The sequence below is a fragment of the Mobula birostris genome, chromosome 9 (assembly GCF_030028105.1).
Source record: "Mobula birostris isolate sMobBir1 chromosome 9, sMobBir1.hap1, whole genome shotgun sequence".
In the NCBI taxonomy this organism is placed as follows: domain Eukaryota; kingdom Metazoa; phylum Chordata; class Chondrichthyes; order Myliobatiformes; family Myliobatidae; genus Mobula; species Mobula birostris.
Genome location: NC_092378.1, coordinates 53,016,931 through 53,035,664, shown reverse-complemented (window position 1 = coordinate 53,035,664; position 18,734 = coordinate 53,016,931). Strand labels below are relative to the sequence as shown.

Here is an 18,734-nt window from a genome sequence, read left to right as displayed (position 1 = left end):
ACTAGTGGGAGGTGATAAGAAGAGGCAAGAGGACAAAGTGGGGAATAGAAGGGGGAAGCAGAAGGGAAAGAACATTGACCAGAAGAAATCTATATTGATGCCATCAGGTTGGAGGCTATTCAGATGGAATGAGATGTTGCCCCTCCACCCTGAGAATGGCCTCATCCAGAGCATAATTTGTCTTCCAAGAGTGATTCTGAGCTTCCTCTTTCTACTACTTTTCATTTTCAGTCTCACATATGCTAACCTTTGTTACAACTAATGTATTTCAAAACTAAAGAACAGTTGTGGCTACAGCTTGTTTTGGAGGGCCTAATTGGGCAGGTCATGTTTGCCATATCAGTTAGGAATTCAGTAGTTTCTAAAGCACTTCCTAATAGGATTGCTTTGAGATAATATTACAGATCTCAAGACTGTCACTTGATCTTTGTGCATCTCTCTCATTATTCTTTCTCATCTGTTCTTCCCTCCTTCCTCCTGCATCATTACTTCTGTCCTGTATCTCTCTACTTCTTCCCTGATTACCCCATCTTCTTCCTCTTTCTCTTCCCATTTTCTTCTCTCTATACTGGCAGTAAGATATTAAAAGCGAGTCTTTTGATAGTTGGGTAAGTGAGGAGCTGGGGGGGGGGGGGAATACAGCAAGAATAGTCAAAAATAAACAAAAACTGGGACTATAGGAGTGGCCTTCCCCACATTGGCGGGTAAGAACCTGATCAACAGGTGAGAAGTACTCTCAATGTTGCTGTATGTGGCGCAGGTATTATCCTTATCCTGTTCCTGCACTGTGGCAGTTACCCGAAGCATTTTCTGTTTTATCTGGCAATTCAACATGGAATGCGTCGAGGCATTGCAATGCAGAAGTCTCCAGAGAATGGAGAAGAAAGCTGGTTGTCATAGATACCCCACTGCCAGTTATATTGGTGGTATTTAGGAAAGCAATGAAGGTCTTCCATCACTGGCAGTGCTCAGGGTATCCTTCATTGTGTCAGTAGCTCGGTTTCCACCACAGTCAATCATGGAAGTTCTGAGTGGAGGCTCAGAAATACCGTCATAGTCAGATATTGAAGGACTCTTCATTGCTGTTTCCATAACAATTTAGTTTTACCAATCAAGGTTGTTAGCCCTGAGCTGAACCCCTGAACCGAACCCCTGAACCTGGAGGACCGGGGAACCAAGGTTGTGGTCCTCTTGGAATGTCATAGATTAGCCTTCAATTAATCATTCCTCCTGCAAAGCTGTCATGCACTGTGGATGCAGGATTTCCCCAGCAGTCAAGAATCCAGTGAGGCAAGTTTAAATGCAGTTTAAGTCATTAGGAGCTGGCAGTGACTGTAAAATCCTGCCCACTGGTTCAGGATTCAACCTTTATAGTTGTATGCTCAGAAAGAAAATTATAAAGGAACTAAAATGTGGCATGCTTATCTCATACAACACCATCAACTTCATACTGAAATAAGGAACATTTATTTCAATTCCAGAATTTTTAGTCTCCTATCACAAATTACTGAAATTGTACAATAGCTTGATAAGGTCCAACCCAGAATACTGACTAGACATTTCAACTCACTGCTTAATCAGCAGAGCAAAACTGGCTATCTGGAATGGAAGTCACATGAAGACAAAGCAGGCTGTGTCCAAGTGAGGTGCATTCTCGTTAAAGCAATCAAAGTTCTTACTCATCCAAAACTGCCTATCTGGAATGGAGGTCACATGAAGACAAAGCAGGCTGTGTCCGAGTTCAGGAATATGAGGTGCATTCTCGTTAAAGTAATCAAAGTTCTTACTTAACTTGGTAAGGATGACTAATTCCCTGGTAGAAGTTACTTTGAAGAGGGACCAGTCTCAGTATGAAGGCTCAGCCATTCGGGACACGAAGGGGAAAGAAAAACCCTTCACCGAAAGAATGAAATTTCTGGAATTCTCTATCCAAGAAAGCCGAGGAGGTTCAGTCATCGAGTATATTGAAGAAATACTTTTCCTTTGTATTCTTACTGAGAAATAAAGTACATACCTTGACAAAGCACATTTCAACTTTGACCAATGATTTGAACAAAATGATGTTATTATATGCTGTTTTATCGTTATCCATTTTACCAATCTTTTGTTCCTTTCCCTGTGCTATTGATTAATATCTTTTGTTATTTAATCTGTCTTCCGTCCAGTCACCCAGATTTCATTTTGTTCTTCCCAATAACCTTTTATCACTATCATTTCCAGTCCTTATAAAAATCGTTAAAATAACTTCAAAATTGATGTTTTCCCTCCTGTCTCGCATACTGTACTGAGAGATTACTACCAGCCCTTTCTTTCCCGTTCAGAGCGTCCGTAGACCCGATAGTCAGTCGGTGGGTGGGGTGGAGGGAGGAGGAATGTGGGCAAATAACCGGTTTGGAAGGGGCGGGGTCTATTGCGGGCGCCCTTTAAATGACAGCGCCTGTTAGCCAATCGGAGAAAGGACTGGCGTCAGCAGGCAGGCTGGAAGGGTAAAGGAGAGCGGTGTGCAAAGCCCACCTTTGAGCGACAGCAACTACGAGCCAATCAGAGGAGGAATTAGCTTCAGGAGCGGGGTGGGGGCAGGTGCGAGTTTATTTTTGCCGTTTAAACGTACGTGCTTGCTAGAATCTTCTATGTGGTGGTAATGCACTGTTAAGGTGGATGCTAACCACCGTAAAACAAGATACAGACAGAATCTTCTATTAGCGTGCGTCATGGCTGGTGGTGGCGCTTTCACTATTACCCTCAACACTGGAGCTCACATGCCCGTTGTTGGGCTGGGGACCTGGAAAGTGAGTAAGTGAGGTAGTTGCCGTCGTTCCGTTCAGTGACTCGAAGGATGGGCACTCGGCAAAGTTAAACCTCACCGGAGTTCTGTGCGCTTGGTCAATGTCACTCCCCGCGCGGTGGGGGGGGGAATGGGGTAGCGGTCTGTGCCCCAAGAGCATGCGGGCCTTACCCCATCTCCCACACCCAGCTGCGGGCCGGACCGTGGGTTCGGGGGTTGCCCCCCAAGCACTGAGGTGATGGGGTGGGGTGGGGGAACGCGCGATCACCATCTGCGGCGCGCATAGCCGACTCGTTCTCGGTCGAGTGAAGAACTGATAGTGTGGGGTGGGGGAGAGTTGTTCAGACGCGGGTTAACACGCTGTGTTGGGGGGGGGTGGTGTTTATTGCAGCGCAGGCGAGACTGAGTGAGGGGTGCCCGAGTTCTGGGACCGGACAGTGCTGTAAATCTCCCCGAGGTAGGGGCGTTACTGCTCGCACAGATGTGCGCGGGGGTGGGGGACGGTATTCTCGCAAAGGAACTTCGTCTTTAAAGCGAAAGCGTGCAAGCCATTCCTTAATAAACAAGTGTGTGTGTGATATGTTAACTTCAACTTGTCATATTCTCCTTCGCCGTTATCTGAAGAAACATAAGTTGCATCCGCAGCGCTGTCTTTATCCAGAATAACCCCGAACAAAAAAAATTCAAGTGGGAGATAGGAGTTGGGGAGGGTGTTGATGTTTACATCTATAGGTCCAGTGTCAACGTACTAATGTGATGCCTTGCAGACTAAGCCAGAAAGAAGTTCGAGTTTTCTGTTTTCACTAATGGACAAATACCCGGGTAGAATTGAGCTTTTGTATCTGTTTTATCCAGCACCGGAATGTAAATATCTGTTTGAAGTGTAAGAGTGAATCTAATCTAACGAATAAACAGCCAATAGGTGCTCTTTATTATAAACTAGTTTTTTTAATTTTCTTTTTAGATTTATGTCTTCATTTATCTTCAGTTGAAAATAATCTGAATTCACAGTTTCATCTCCAAAGTATTTGTTCCATGTGTGCTTGGGGAGATCGTTTCCAGACAACACGCCGTTTTGAGCATAATGGGGAAACCTGGATTGAACACAACAGGAATTCTGCAGACGCTGGAAATTCAAGCAACGTGCATCAAAGTTGCTGGTTAACGCAGCAGGCTAGACAGCATCTCTAGGAAGAGGTACAGTTGACATTTCAGGCTGAGACCCTTCGTCAGGACTAACTGAAACGTCGACTGTACCTCTTCCTAGAGATGCTGCCTGGCCTGCTGCGTTCACCAGCAACTTTGATGTGTGAAACTGGATTGCAGTTTGTTGGTGACTTTCAGTCACCGAATTCTGGTCAGCACTGCTGGACTAGAATGCCTTCTGGGATGAGATTACAGAGTACCTGGAAGCACATGACAAGATAGGCCAAAGCCAGCATGGTTTCCTGAAAGGAAAACCCTATCTGACAAACCTACTGCAATTCTTTGAGGAAATTGCAAGCAGGAGACACAGGAGACGTGGTGTACTTGGATTTTCAGAAGGCCTTTGACAAGGGGCCACTCATGAGACTGCTTAGCAAAGTAAGAGCCCATGGAATTACAGGGGAGTTACTAGTGTGGGTGGAGCATTGGCTGGTTGGCAGAAAACAGAGTGGGAATAAAGGGATCCTATTCTGGCTGGCTACCAGTGGAGTTCCACAAGGGTTGGTGTTGGGACTGCTGTTTTTTATGATGTATGTCGATGAATTGGACTACAGTATTAATGGATTTGTGGCTAAATTTGCCGATGATACAAAGATAGGTGGAGGAACGGGTACTATTGAGAAAACAGAGCTGCAGAGAGACTTAGATAATTTAGGGGAATGGGCAAAGAAGTGGCAAATGAAATACAATGTTGGAAAGTATGGTCATGCACTTTGGAAAAAATAAACAGGCAGACATTTAGATAGGGAGAGAATTCAGGATTGAATGATGTCTTTTTAGAACTGAGATGCGGAAAAATTAACTTAGTCAGGGTGGTAAATGTGTGGAATTTGCCACGAGTGGCTGTGGGGGACAAGTCATTTGTGTGTATTTAAGGCAGAGATGGATAGGTCCTTGATTAGCCAGGGCATCAAAGGGTATCGGGAGAAGGCAGGGGAACGGGGATGACTGGAGGAATTGGATCAGCCCATGATTGAATGGCGGACAAGACTCGATGGGCCAAATGGCTGCCTTCTGCTCCTATATCTTAAGGTTTTATCTCATCTCCATTTTGTACAGTATTCGTCCTGGTATTCCTTCTTGCTGAATCCTCTATTTCCAGTCTGTGCTCCTTGTCTCTTGATTGCTCTGAATGTTTGGACTGCTACTCAATTGACCCATTGCCTGAGTGTACACTACTAGAATTTCTTGGCCAGTGAGTGTTCATACTGCAGTGCTGAGGTCTGACCAATTTTTGATGACCAGGAGCTTTTAATTGTGCAAATAGTTCTATCCAAAAGTAACTATTCTGCTTTTTTTTTACTTAAAAAGAAACGATATTATTTTGACTTGTTGAGTTCAATGGGGCAAATACAATATTTTAAATATTTTATGGAGAATGTTGGGTACCAAAGCTGTTTGGAACTACCATAGATGTGAATTCTAGCAGTAGTAGTGTTAGCTGTGATGATGCAAAGGGTGTAAGAAATCTTGATAATTTTTGGGATGTAGGGTTTAAAACTGTGCTAAGTAGTATTGTGAATAACCAGGGAGAGTGTTTAAAGGTGAGCAAAGATTGGCTGGACCTACTCACATTACAAACAATTTTGATTTGGAAAGCTAGGATGAGTTATACTTTTTGAATTGAGAATTTTGTCATGTTTTCAGCTAAGTAATTTTCATGATCAATTGGAGGAAATTCACTGTTTAACATTAAGCCTGTAAGATGAAAGTAACCAGTAAGTGGAGAAAGAGGTGGGTGTGATCAGTCAACATTCTATGCAAGGGAAATAAACAATAATTCTTTCAAAACTCCGAATGCCACTTTACATGGTTATCCAATGATGAGTTTTGATGTTACCGACCTTGGTTGCCTGATCAAGTCTCAATGCCGCCAAGTACAGATCCCATACTCAACCTAAAGTTACCACAGGTCTTTCTGGTGACTGCCTGCTGTCACATCACAGCTTATCCAGTGATAATTCCTGTGTTTAAGACAGGTAAGTGATACAGTTTGAATCCTTGAGCCTGTCTGAAAATACTGGGACCTCAGGTGTATTGTTTTTACAGCTTGATGACATTCTTTCTCATTGAGGTAGACTGAAAGCAACTTTTTCAGAGTGGCAGAAATCAAGATTGAATGAAGCAAATGGAAGGCATTACATGAATAGTGAAAGCGTTCAAATTCTGAGGATGGAATGGATTACGGGGGGGGTGGGGGGGAGATGTCTGGTGTTGGGTGGGTATACACCAACAGCCCATGCATATTGTCAGTAAAGGATAACATTCTTTAGCATAATATCAGAATTAGGGAAAACACTGAGAGCCAAAGAGGAGGAAAGCTGTCAAATGACTGAATAGTGAACAATGGGTTTATAAAAGGGAAATTGTGCATGACAATGCATTGGATTTCTTTGAGGAGAGTGGACTGAGTACAAATTATGTATTTTAATTCTCAGAAAGCTTGTGATAAGGTCCACACAAGTTGGACATTGGTGATAAAGTACTAGCATGGATATGTTGGTTGGAAGGAAAGGAATAAAGGGAAAATTTAAATGCAGATGCTAGAAATCTGAAACAAACGGAAAAGCTAGGAAAAAGCTTAACAGGTGGGGCAATGTTTTGTGTCTGCAACCCTCAGTTTTTCAAGTACTGCCTAATCTGAAATTCATCTGGAATTTTCCATTTTCATTTGTTGTAGTAATTGAAGCATTTACTTTGAGTTGATGGGCTATCATTAGAAGGATAAAGGCTTTGATGCCATACAAAACTGAGATTGAAAGATCTCTGGATACTAAGATATGGAGATGAGCAGGATAAAAGCTGTTTGGGGCAGAAACTGGTGAGCTTACTGAGTGGTCGTCTCCTATTTCCTCAAACCATGTGAGCATGCCCTTGCTAGTATAGAAGGGTGGAGAGGATTAACAAGGAAAGGAGTATGGCTTAGTATGGTATGTGATGGTTTTTGAGGAATGGAATATAAAATGCTGATATTGCCAGAACTATATAAACAAAATCAAAGCAAAAACAAGCATGTAGATGCTGGAAAATGGAAGTGAAAAATACTGAGGATACATTCAGTCAGGCAGGTTTCGTAGAATGAAAATGATGAACAGTGGAGCCCAGTGTCATTCATCAGAACTACTCAGTTTCCACTTGACCTGAATATTCCAGTATCACTTGTAATATGAAATTTCCAGTTTGTCAACTTTAATGCATATAGATTGGTGTCATTTTCACAGGAAAGATGTGATGGAACACAAATCTACAGCACATTAGTCCTACAATTACAGGCCCTTTGGCCTACAATCTTGTGTCACCCATGTATCCGACCGCACAGCCTTCTATTTTTCTAAGTTCTGTATATCCATCTAAGAGTCTCTTAGAAGACCCTGTTGTATCTGTCTCTACCACCTTTGCTGGCAGTGCATTCCATGCACCCACTACTCTGTGTGGAAAAACTTGTCTCTGGCATCCTCCTTGTGCTACTTGCAAGCACCTTGAAACTGTGCCCCTCGTGTTACTTCAACCCTGGGGAAAAAGCCTCTGGCGTTCCACATGATCAATGTCTTGCATTATCTTGTACACCTCTATCAGGTCACCTTTCATCCTCCGTTGCTCCAAGGAAAAAAGGCCAAGTTCAATCAGATGGTTCAAATTATTTGGCACTAGGAAGAAACTTTTTTTTAATTGAGATGCTAGGACAGTATAGAACCATTTGACAACAGGGATGAAAGCCAAGAGAATAGTTTTAAAGTACATTGAGTGGATATTAATTTTAACCCAAATGATGATGGTACTGATATAGAACAATACCTGAACAGATGATAGAGGCTTGTTACACTTAAACTGATCATTTGCTGACATGTGGAATTCAAATAGGTGGATCTTTTCCTACTGGCATGGGCAAGATTGATGAAATGGCTTTCTATTCCATTAGGCTTTGGTGCTGTATGTAGGGAGGATTGTTTGTACATCGTAGATGTATCTTGCAAGAGTAAGTCATGCACAAATGAAAGAGTTGAAGAAGCAGGCAAAAGTGTAGGGGAGGGGAGTGCAGAAAATGAAGGTACAAGTATTGACTGTAATGGCAATTTATGCTGAAGAAAGGCTTAAGCCTCTGCAAATTGAACTGTGGACGTGCAGAGAGAAATATGCAAGTGGCAGCAAATAATTGTTTTGAAGAGGAAATGAAGACAAAAGATGGATGTTAGAGCCACTGAGTCTTGCACAGAAGAGCTTGGTGATTTTCTTATAGTAGCAAGCACCCCAATTGAGGCTTATCAATAGGGATGTCAGCCTTGAAAGTTGAAGTAATAGAGGAAAGAATGAAATCGAAGTGAGAAGTGTTGTAGGTTTGAACTGCTATGTGCATATACAAGCATCAAAGCAAAATTGGACAGTGTGGGAGCAAGTCAGTAATTTTCAATAAATTATTAAAAGTTCAAAGTCAAAACTGTGTTCCCTGAATTGGCAGTATAGATGAGCTATAGTGAATTGCTCTAGCTTTTGATTAACAAAATCCTTGTGTCGTGGCGGTGGAGAGAATAAATTTAGTGTGGATGTGATGTTGGGGGGTGGGGTCTTGTTCTGTGTTGTATAACATCTTGACTTTCGTTTTGAAGGATCTAATTGAAATACTTGAATAACATTGGTAGTACAGTGACCTTGGTTATATGAAAGAAATTTTTGAAAGGAATTTTGATAAGGTGTCAGGTAAAGGTGTTATGTAAGAAAGGGGTCATGAGGTTGAGGTAAATATTTTGACATGGTTAGACATTACAGAATAAAAGCTGAAGGGAGATTTTTAACAGTGACAAAAAATAATTACTGGGTACCTGTCAGGATCAGTAATTGATCTTTGGTTATTTGTTGTCTACAACTGGATACCTGATCTTAATATATGCAAGCGTACTGGTGATGTAAAACTTGTGTAAGGAAGTTTAAGTTACAAAGTACACAAGTTAGAAGAGGATACAGATGGATAGGCAAGAATGTGGCAGAGTGGTTTAATGTGAGGATTTTGAAGAAGCCACTCACTTGTAGAATGCTCAGTTTTTAGAAAAAATTGAGTGTGGTTAAGTGAAATGAGATGTTTTTGTCTGGTTAGCAAGCAATTGAATTAGTTAAGCTGTATGGCATGATTACGGTATGATTTATTGCCTGCTTATCTCAACCATATTTAGCTTGAAAGCAATGCAACAAAGGATCTTAAGATGTGTTGGGATGAGAAAGCTGTTCCATGAGGAGACATAGAGCAGAATTTTTATGATTCCAGGAAATGCTAAGATATGATTAGGAAGGAAATTGTCAATGTTGATAGGTTTTTTCCTTTGGTACTTTCTGATGGCTGGGATTACTAAATCTGAGATTTTGTTTTGGGATTAGGGACTGGCTAATGAAGTCAGCTGGAAGTTCCTCACTTGAGGATTGACTTCTTAAAATAAAAGATTATACTCTTGAGCTGTGGCTGTGTAGCTGTTGAACATTCAAAGGTTAAGATTCTGTAAGTTCCTGAATTCTATTGTGAGAGAGATGGGGGAATTGGGTGGGAAAACTAGGTATTTAGATGGCAGAACAGGCTTGGGGTCTTGCCCTACTGCTTGACCTATTCCATGGATATTGCTACAATTGCATTTATCCAGGAAAACAGCAAATACCACATATTTCACCTGTTATTAATCAGTTATTAAGGTGTTCAGGAGTCAGGTGGTCACTTGGTGATCATAGGGTGCCCAACCTCTGCTCGAATCTGGCCACAATTGGTAATTGTCAGATTATCAAAGTACTATCCAAGATAATGACACTTCACATAACTAAACTTGCTGTATCTGGTCAGAAAGTTTCTGGACAGGGCTTATGCTCAGCATATTGAGAAGGGAATGCAGTAATAATATTGCAGTTGAAATTATAAAGGTGGTCAGACTTGCTGCTGATGGTTGATGCCTGATTCTTGTGTGGCACAAACCTTACTGGCCATTTATACCCAGTGCCATTTAGGTCATGGTGGCTGTAGGCATGGACCACCTCATTAGCTGAGGAGTAACAAATGGAACTGCACACTAAGCGAATGTTAAAGAAAATCTTCACTTCTGACCTTGTGAAGAAAATATCACTAAGCAAGCTGAAGATAGCTCTGAGGGCCTCCTGAAATGATGCTCTGGAGTTGAAATGATTAACCTCTAGCAATCAGAACCAGCTTCTTTCAGATATGAATAGAGATTGAAGAGTTCATGCCTTCATTCCCATTGATGCAATTTTATTTGGACTCCTTGATGTTGCACTTAGTCAGTTGCATCTATTGTGTCAAATCTCTTGTATTATCTCTGGAATTTGTCTTTTCCATCTTCTCTGTATTAGGACCAAGATTGTAAATTAGCTCTGAAACAAGTGGCTCTGATGGTGCAAAAGTATTGGTAAGTGGATTCTTGGAATGAAGAGCTTGTCTTATGAAGAAGTATTGAGCAGTCAGGATCTAAATGGAGGTGATAGTGAAATAATATGCTGAAGAAGTTATGAAGGTAGATACTGAAGATGTTGCCTTCTATGGAAAAACTGATTGGGCAGAGATAAAGGTTCAGAATAAGTGGAAAAACCATTTAAAATTACAATGAGGAATCTTGTATGAGGATTGTAAGTCCCTGGCATCCTACTTTCCAGAGTACTGAGAAGGTTGCATTATTGGATATGTTTAAGCCTGAAACAGATTTCTGGGCTCTGGTGGAATTGGGTTTGGGCAGCAAATTGGAGGTCAAGCTAATAATCTGGTCAGCCATTGAGCTGTTATCTTCAAATGGTGAATAGACTTGAGTCACTTTACCTGCTGCTTCTAGAATGGCACTTGATAGCATTGTCAAGGGATCCTTTTGGTACTTGGTAATGCTTTTGGTTGGCTGAGTGTCAGGATTAAGACTGTGCTAGAAAAGTTTGGTGTATGGCAGGGCAGATTTGCTGTATTACTAACAGAACCTAAAGTTTGCTGTAAGCAGTATCCTTAGGATTTTCAAACACAAAATCTGTAGATACTAGAAATCACACTCAATGCTGGATAATGCAGCAAGCTGGGCAGCATTTATGCAAAAGAGTAAACAGTCAATGTTTTGGGCTGAGGCCCTTCAACAGTCCTGATTTCACCCATTTTATGGCTTGTTGGTTGTAGTAGCAGAGACAGCCTGTTGCCTTTAGTGGTGATGATCATCCACCATCTTGATGCTCAGTGGTTGTTCTGGAGAGGTACTTCAAATAGTTCTTTTGGTTAGAGTTCAAGGCCCAGTGACTGTGTGTGGGGGGGAGGGGATATAATTTTTTTCCATGTGAACTTGCATTTGGCCATGTTCTCGTCACTTGCTGTCCTTGTCTCAGTGATAAAGTTTGTGCTTTAGAGAGGTGCTGATGGAGTGACCTAGAAGACTTAACTATTTTATGGATACTTTGCATTTCAGTTCTGGTGGGATTGGGCATGTCTAGACTGGTGAATGAGTTGGAAGTCATTGTCTGCTACCACTAATGTCAAGCTTCCCAAGTGTAAATGCAGTTGTCCTTTGCCTTTTTGTCTCTTACTTGTGGCTGGTAGTTGGAAAGGTTTTGTCAGGAGGTGTCACTCAAAAAAAAAAAAAAAAAAAAAAAAAAAAAAAAAAAAAGTAGTTACCTGACTTGTGATCTTCTCTGGTAGAGCTTGGTTAAATTCTAGGCTAAAGAGGATGTTGGAAGAATGTTTTTAGCTTTGCTGTTTTGAAATGCTTAAATTTGAATTGAGTGCCATTTATATTTGTTTCATTTGGCTTTGCCTTACCATTTGAATTTTAATTAGAATCACTTTTCTGTTCAGTCTGAGCCAGGTAAAGTGATAGCAGCAGTGAAAACGGCCATTGAAGCTGGTTATCGTCACATTGATTGTGCATTTGTGTATGAAAATGAAAAAGAAGTTGGTGATGCTATTCAGGCGAAGATCAAGGATGGAACTGTAAAGCGTGAAGATCTTTTCATTGTTAGCAAGGTAAAGGATTTGGGGTGCTGCCAGGTCGCTAAAGTATAATTTAACTTTAGCAATATCAATGCACTAATGAATAGTTTTGTTTTCCTGCTAGCTGTGGTGTACATTTCATGCCAAAGACATGGTGAAGGATGCCTGTTCTAACACATTAAGTGACCTGAAATTGGACTATCTGGATCTGTACCTTATTCATTGGCCTATGGGATTCAAGGTAAACTGCCTGGCAAAACAATTTTGTATATCTTTCTCTAGGTTAATTTGCACACTGCTCGAGTTAAATTATTTGTACCCTTAGATAGCCAAGTACTCAGTGGGTTGTTTAAAATGAGTAAATTTTGGGGGTCAGGTACTGTACTTGAGGTTTTTTAACATTCATTTGTGAGAAATCTAAGCCAACTGAATTACATTGAAGTGACTCATAGGAACATTGCTAGGTAGTAGCAAGCCATACTGGAACATCGAATATACAATGCAGAGCAGCCTCTTTGGCCCCGTTAGAAGAAACACAGGACTCCTGCCCTTGCATGCCAATGTGTTCCTCTTGTTGAGTAATGTCAAGGAATATGTAGTGAATACAATTTGATAAGACTTGGACATGAAGTATATTCTGTAATATAAATGAAAACAAACCAAAGGCAAACTGGCAAACAGCTCTTAAATGTTGGCATGTATTAACCTACTTGGGTCTACATCCTTTCTCAGTAATTTAAGTCATGCTTTTTGTTCTTGTTTCTAAAATATCTCCTTTTAGGCTGGCCCGGAGAACCTTCCTCTTGATGGGAATGGGGTGGTAATACCAAGTGACACGGATTTTGTTGACACTTGGGAAGTGAGTATGTAACTGAAGAATCTTAAGTTTATTGTTACTAGATTTATCTAGAAATTAAACTTGTAATATGTTTCCTCCTTAAAGCCCTTGTTGTTAGATTGGTCCCTTGACTTTAGTTGCTTGAAACATTATTCTGGATGGTCTTTAGTCTATAATAGTTAACAGTCAGATCAATTTAAATTTTAATCATTTTCCATTTACAGGCAATGGAAGACTTGGTGGATCTAAATATGGTTAAAGCTATAGGGGTGTCCAATTTTAATCGTAAGCAGATAGAGCGCATCCTTAATAAAAAAAATTTGAAATACAGACCGGCTGTCAACCAGGTAATTGATCACTTTTAAAATTTGGCATTATAGAATTTCACTTATTTTCAGTATGGCATTTATTGACACTACCTTTTTCTGTGAAAATTTCTCATCAACATTGAAGTTTTATTGTGTTCTTTTTTTTGTTTTACTAGATTGAGTGCCACCCTTATCTAACTCAAGAAGATCTGATCTCCTATTGCACTTCTAACAATATTGTTGTGACAGCCTATAGTCCATTGGGATCTCCAGACAGACCATGGTACTAACGTAATTTGCTCCTATTTTAGTAATGAGAAATTGCTAATATTGTAGTTTATTTTATAAAGACAACTTTCTTTTTCAATATTTTTATTAATTACTTACATAGACGAATACAAAATACATTATGAAAACAGAAACAAGATTGAAGTGCCCCATAATTATGTATAGTAACTAACCATAATATTGAAAAGGTATATTTTATTCTAATCTAAAACAATCAAAATGCCATAACAAACCAAAAAAGAGGGGAAAAAAACAGCTATTTGGTTAAAAGAAAAAAAAAAATCTCTGCCATATAGTTGTAAATTCAAACATATAATAGCCATCATCATTGCTATAATAGCCAAATCGAAAATTGTGAAAGTAGTTCCAAAAAGGTCCCCATAATGTGAAAAAATCTTGTCTAGGTATAGAAATAGAACACCTAATCTTGTCCAGATTTAAACGTGACATAACATCAATCAACCAATGGACATGAGTAGGCGGAGTGGCATCTTTCCATTTAAGCAACAAAACTCTTCTGGCTACAAGAGAAATTAAAGCCAAAATATGCAAATCATTCGATTTAAGAGTAAAATCATTTCCTCCAACAATGCCAAACAAGGCAGTCAGGGTTGGGTTTAAAGTTTACTTTAAAAAGCTCTGAGAAAGTTTGAAATACTTCTTTCCAAAATTTATCAAGCCGCGGGCAGGACCAAAACATATGAATTAGAAAGGCCTCTTCGACATTACACCTATTACAGTATGGAGAAAAATCTTGAGTAAAATCGAGAGAGCTTATCTTTAGTCATATAGGCTCTTTGAACCACTTTAAATTGTAAAAGAGAGTGACGAGCACATAACGAAGAGGTGTGAACAAGTTTTAAAGTTTCATTCCAAGTATCCTCATCAATTGAAATCTGTAGGTCTTGTTCCCAGAGGTTTTTAATTTTGTCTTACGAAATGTTTCTCATTACCAACAACATACTATAAATATTAGAAATAGATCCATTATGAAAAGGTTTCAAAGTAAAAATTGTATCAATTAAGTTCTTATCTAGACATTTAGGAAATGTATGAAGTTGAGAATGCAAGAAGTATCTAATTTGTAAATATCTAAAAAAGTGAGCTTTACGAAGATTAATAGTTGATCAAATGAGGAATGACCATCTCCAACAAACAGATCTGAAAACATTTAATACCTAGTCTATTTCACTCTTTTGAAAAACTACATGGGTCAAAGAAGGTATAAAAAAATTAGAAAAAATGGGAGTGAAAAACCAAATAACCCAAAGAATTTTCTAAATTGTAACCAAATCCTCAAAAAATGTTTAACTACATAATTATCAGTTAAATTACGTAAAGATAGAGGAATTAAAGAACCAAGAAGAGAAATAATAGAACATTTATTAACAGAATTAACTTCTGAAGAAACCCAAACTGGACAGTCTTCACAATTAATGTAGTATAACCAAAACGTAAAGTGGCGTATGTTGACTGCCCAGTAGTAAAACCTAAAATTGAGTAGGGCTAATCCCCCATTTTTTTTTTTAGTTTTCTGAAGATGAACTTTTTTTAATTGGGGGTTTTTATTCTTCCATAAGTAAGAAGATATAAATCGAATCTGAAGAGTCAAAAAAAGGATTTAGGAATAAAAACAGGTAGGACTTGAAATAACTAAAAAATTTAGGCAAAATATTCATCTTAGTAGAATTAATACGACCAATCAGCGATAAGAAAGGGGAGACCAATTTGATAGTACCTTCTTGATATATTCCAAAAGAGAGAGTTTTCTTTAAAAAGAAATTTGTAATTCCTAGTAATTGTTATACCCAAATAAGTAAATTGCTTTCTCAAAGTTTTAAAAGGAAGGTCAGAGTTGACTGATACCAAATTATTCAGAGGAAAAAGTTCACTCTTATGAGGATTTAGTTTATATGCTGAGAACTGGCTAAATTCAGAAAGTAAAGAGTATTGAGGGTAGAGAGGACTCCACATTAGAGATGTAGAGCAAAGGGTCATCAGCATAAAGTGACAACTTATGAGTGATACCCCTCCTTAAAATACCTGAAACGTCAATGGATTCACGAAACACGATGGCTAAAAGCTCAAAAGCCAAACAAAAAGCAAAGGACTCAAAGGACATTCTTGTCTGGTTCCACGTTGGAGATTAAATAGTTTGGAGCTCTGAGAGTTAATAAGAACCTGTGCATTGGGAGATGAATAAAGTAATTTAATCCATCGATTAAAACTTACCCAAATTTAAATTTTTCTAATATTTTAAAAAAATAATTCCATTTTACCCAGTCAAGGCTTTCTCAGCATCCAAAGAAATCACGCATTCCAAAGTTTCTTTAGAGGGAGAATAAATAACATTCAGTAAACAACGAATGTTAAAATGAGAATAATGATTTTTAATAAATCTGGTCTGGTCTTCAGAGATCTTTGCAAATCTTTAGAAAGAGTTGTAGTAAATTTCCAGTGTAATCTGGCCAACCTCTTGACATGAAAGAATCAAACTGCAAAGCTGTGTATCTTGAGGACACATAATGGAAAGACCATTGTCCTTCTCTATTAAATCTAAACAATATTATTACTGTTTCCCATGTGCCTACCTGACACTGTCTATCTGATTTGCCATATTCTTCAAAACCTGATCATCCATTGATTCATCCTTGGTACATTAAGAAATAATGTATTTGCAAAAAATAATCTCTGCTTTGCTCTTATTAGATGATGAATTTTTGAGTAATTGATCCCTAATTTTTTTAAACCATGCTACAATTTTTGCACACTTATTATTGTCACTTGTACTAAGGTATAGTGGAAAACTTGTCTTGAATACTAATCATACAGATCAATTTGAGGAAGAACAAGGTAAAACAATACAAAATGCAGAATAATGTAACTCCTAGAGAGAAAGCGTAGGGCAGACAATGAGGTGCAAGATCATAGGTAGATTGTGAAGTCGGGTTTATTTTGTAGTACTAAGGAACTATTTTATAGTCTTACAAGAGCAGGGTAAAAACTGTCCTTGACTCTGGTATGTGCTTTCAGGCCTGTGCTATCTTTTGGCTGATGGAAGAGGGGAGAAGAATGTCGAGAGTGGGTGTGACCTTTGGGAAAGTTAGAGGATCTCAAAATCAATCTACCTCTGTGCTAAGCTTCTCCATGCCACTTCTACTGATATGCATCATATATTGCTGCTGAAAGTTCTTACTAGGAGATTTTGCACAAGTAATTCCGTTTCCTTTCATTAATTTCAGGGCAAAGCCAAATGAACCCAATCTCCTTGAGGATCCTAAGCTACAGGAAATAGCACAGCGCCATAAGAAATCAGTTGCACAAGTAGGAACTTTTCTTATTAAATCTCTGCAGCAGTGTCAAATTCTAGCTTTTTGGTTCATTACGTGTAGCTGTACCATGTGTACTTTAATTTTATTTCAAATACAATGGATTCCATTCGGACATGTTGAGACCAGTATGTTTTGGCCCAGTTGAGTGGCTGCCCCAATTGGCAGAAGATTCATGGAAAAGTTAGGTACAAAAAAGACCAAGTACTGTTTAACTGAAGAATAGATTGTGTTTAAATTAAATACAGAGCAAATTAGGACACTACCACTACTTTAAAGATGGAGGAATTCGTCAGTGTACGCTGGCATGTTCTTTGAGCAAAATCAGTGCAGACACCTATGCAGTTAATGGACTGCCTTCATTGTCTACCTGCATGAAGCAGTGTTGTAATCCAAATAATTTCCTGGCAGCCTGTGTAGTCAAGCTCAGGTTCAATTGTGTCATTCTCATCACTTTCCTAGTCTTAACGTTCCCCACTTGGTGTTCTGATATAATGCTTTCAATGATTGCATCCTCCAAATCTTCATTTTCTTTAGAATATTCAAGATGATTGTTGATGCCTTCAAATTCTTTGTAGTTTCTAACTTGAAGTAGTGAAATCATTTCCTTTTCACTCTTAGCTATTTCTGGCATCTCTAAGCCTGAACACTTGAAACTACATTGAGCAAAACAGTTCTGAATTGTCTTGCTTATTTCTTGCCAACTTTTATTGACAAATTATACTGCCTGTAAAAGATTGAACTTTGCTCTCACTTCCTTGGCTATTGAAGATGTCATTGATTTTCTTCAAATTCTTTAATGTGTTCACTAACTTTAAATTTTTTGATTCACATATCTATTGGCTACACCAAGGATGTTGTATTGTCAGACAAATTCCAGAAGGCTGTTTCTCAAACATTCTACACTGTAAAGAACTATTTCATTGACATTGCAGATATTGTCTGTAAAATTACTGAATTTGAAGGTTTGTAGATTTCCTCGTTTCTACATATGCAACATCAGCTTTGCCTTTCTCACCATGTGCTTTCTTTAATGTGCTGACATTTCATTGAGATAACCAGCCATCTGTTCATTTAAATTCTTCGTTACCCAGCTTCTTAGCTACTCCCTCTGCTTGTCTTTTTTAACATTTGGTCCTTTATCATGCACATCTTGTCCAGTTATAATGGAAAACCATTGAGAGCCTCCAACACCTTCACACATTATTTTTGGAATGCTCCCTTTCCTTTTTGTCATGCCCATTCTTACAGTTTAACTTGCTGATGCAGTTGTCAATTTCGGCACTCAGTTATCTCTGCCAGCCAACAATGAGTGGTGTTGGGTGGATGGGTTTTAATTTGGTCTAGGTAATTTTCTTCGGCTATTGACAAATCTGTTGGTGCTTATTTGGCAAAGGTCTCAATTTTTTTTTAAAAGACAATTAGACAACTTTTTAAAAAATCATCAAAAATTGCTGCATTTTGAATCTGTCCATTCAAGTGGATAACATAACATCACACAAGCATATGTAAACTGGTTGTTCCAAGCACGGTGAAGTCTTAACAGTGACAAAAGCGCCAATGACCAACCGTCTGCTGCCTAATTAAGTGACATTGTGTCCCAAATGAATTAAGGGAACCTTGGCTACTTCCTTGATTTAGTTTTTGTTCATTAAGTGTTGTCCAAAATAAGTGGCTTCACCTATTAACTGATGGCCCGATTAACCAGAATCCACTGTTTGAAACTTTTTAATGTAACTTCCGAAGAACTGATTCTTGATTTTCTTTAATATTTTGATTATTCATCTATAAAAGCTGTAATTCAAATCTCATTCTGGTTAGTTCACTAAAGAAGAGCTCCATAATTGGTTGGATACATTGGGTGAATGTTTATTCTCCTTCCAGTACCTTACCTATTAGTGTAAAAAGTTTGGAAGGATGGAAATCTGTTCTTTAATTTAGCATGTAACTTTTTTACAGAAACTACCAGGTTTAGTGTTGTGCTTGGCACTTCTGGTGGTCTGAGCCAGAAAGGGGTAGGTTCTGTCTGATTTGTTGT

At 38.9% G+C, this 18,734-nt stretch overlaps 1 protein-coding gene across 1 annotated transcript in view; it reads left to right on the top strand.

The window, feature by feature from the left end:
- Positions 1 to 2,588: 2,588 nt before the first annotated feature.
- The window catches only part of LOC140202755 (aldo-keto reductase family 1 member B1-like), a 29,021-nt gene continuing 12,875 nt past the window's right edge, over positions 2,589 to 18,734 (top strand). Inside the window, exons 1-7 of the mRNA XM_072268050.1 lie at positions 2,589 to 2,789; positions 11,799 to 11,966; positions 12,058 to 12,174; positions 12,715 to 12,792; positions 12,996 to 13,118; positions 13,256 to 13,362; positions 16,610 to 16,691. Coding sequence (XP_072124151.1) covers positions 2,712 to 2,789; positions 11,799 to 11,966; positions 12,058 to 12,174; positions 12,715 to 12,792; positions 12,996 to 13,118; positions 13,256 to 13,362; positions 16,610 to 16,691 — 753 coding nt within the window. The 5' untranslated portion in view covers positions 2,589 to 2,711. The remainder of the gene's footprint in view (positions 2,790 to 11,798; positions 11,967 to 12,057; positions 12,175 to 12,714; positions 12,793 to 12,995; positions 13,119 to 13,255; positions 13,363 to 16,609; positions 16,692 to 18,734) is intronic.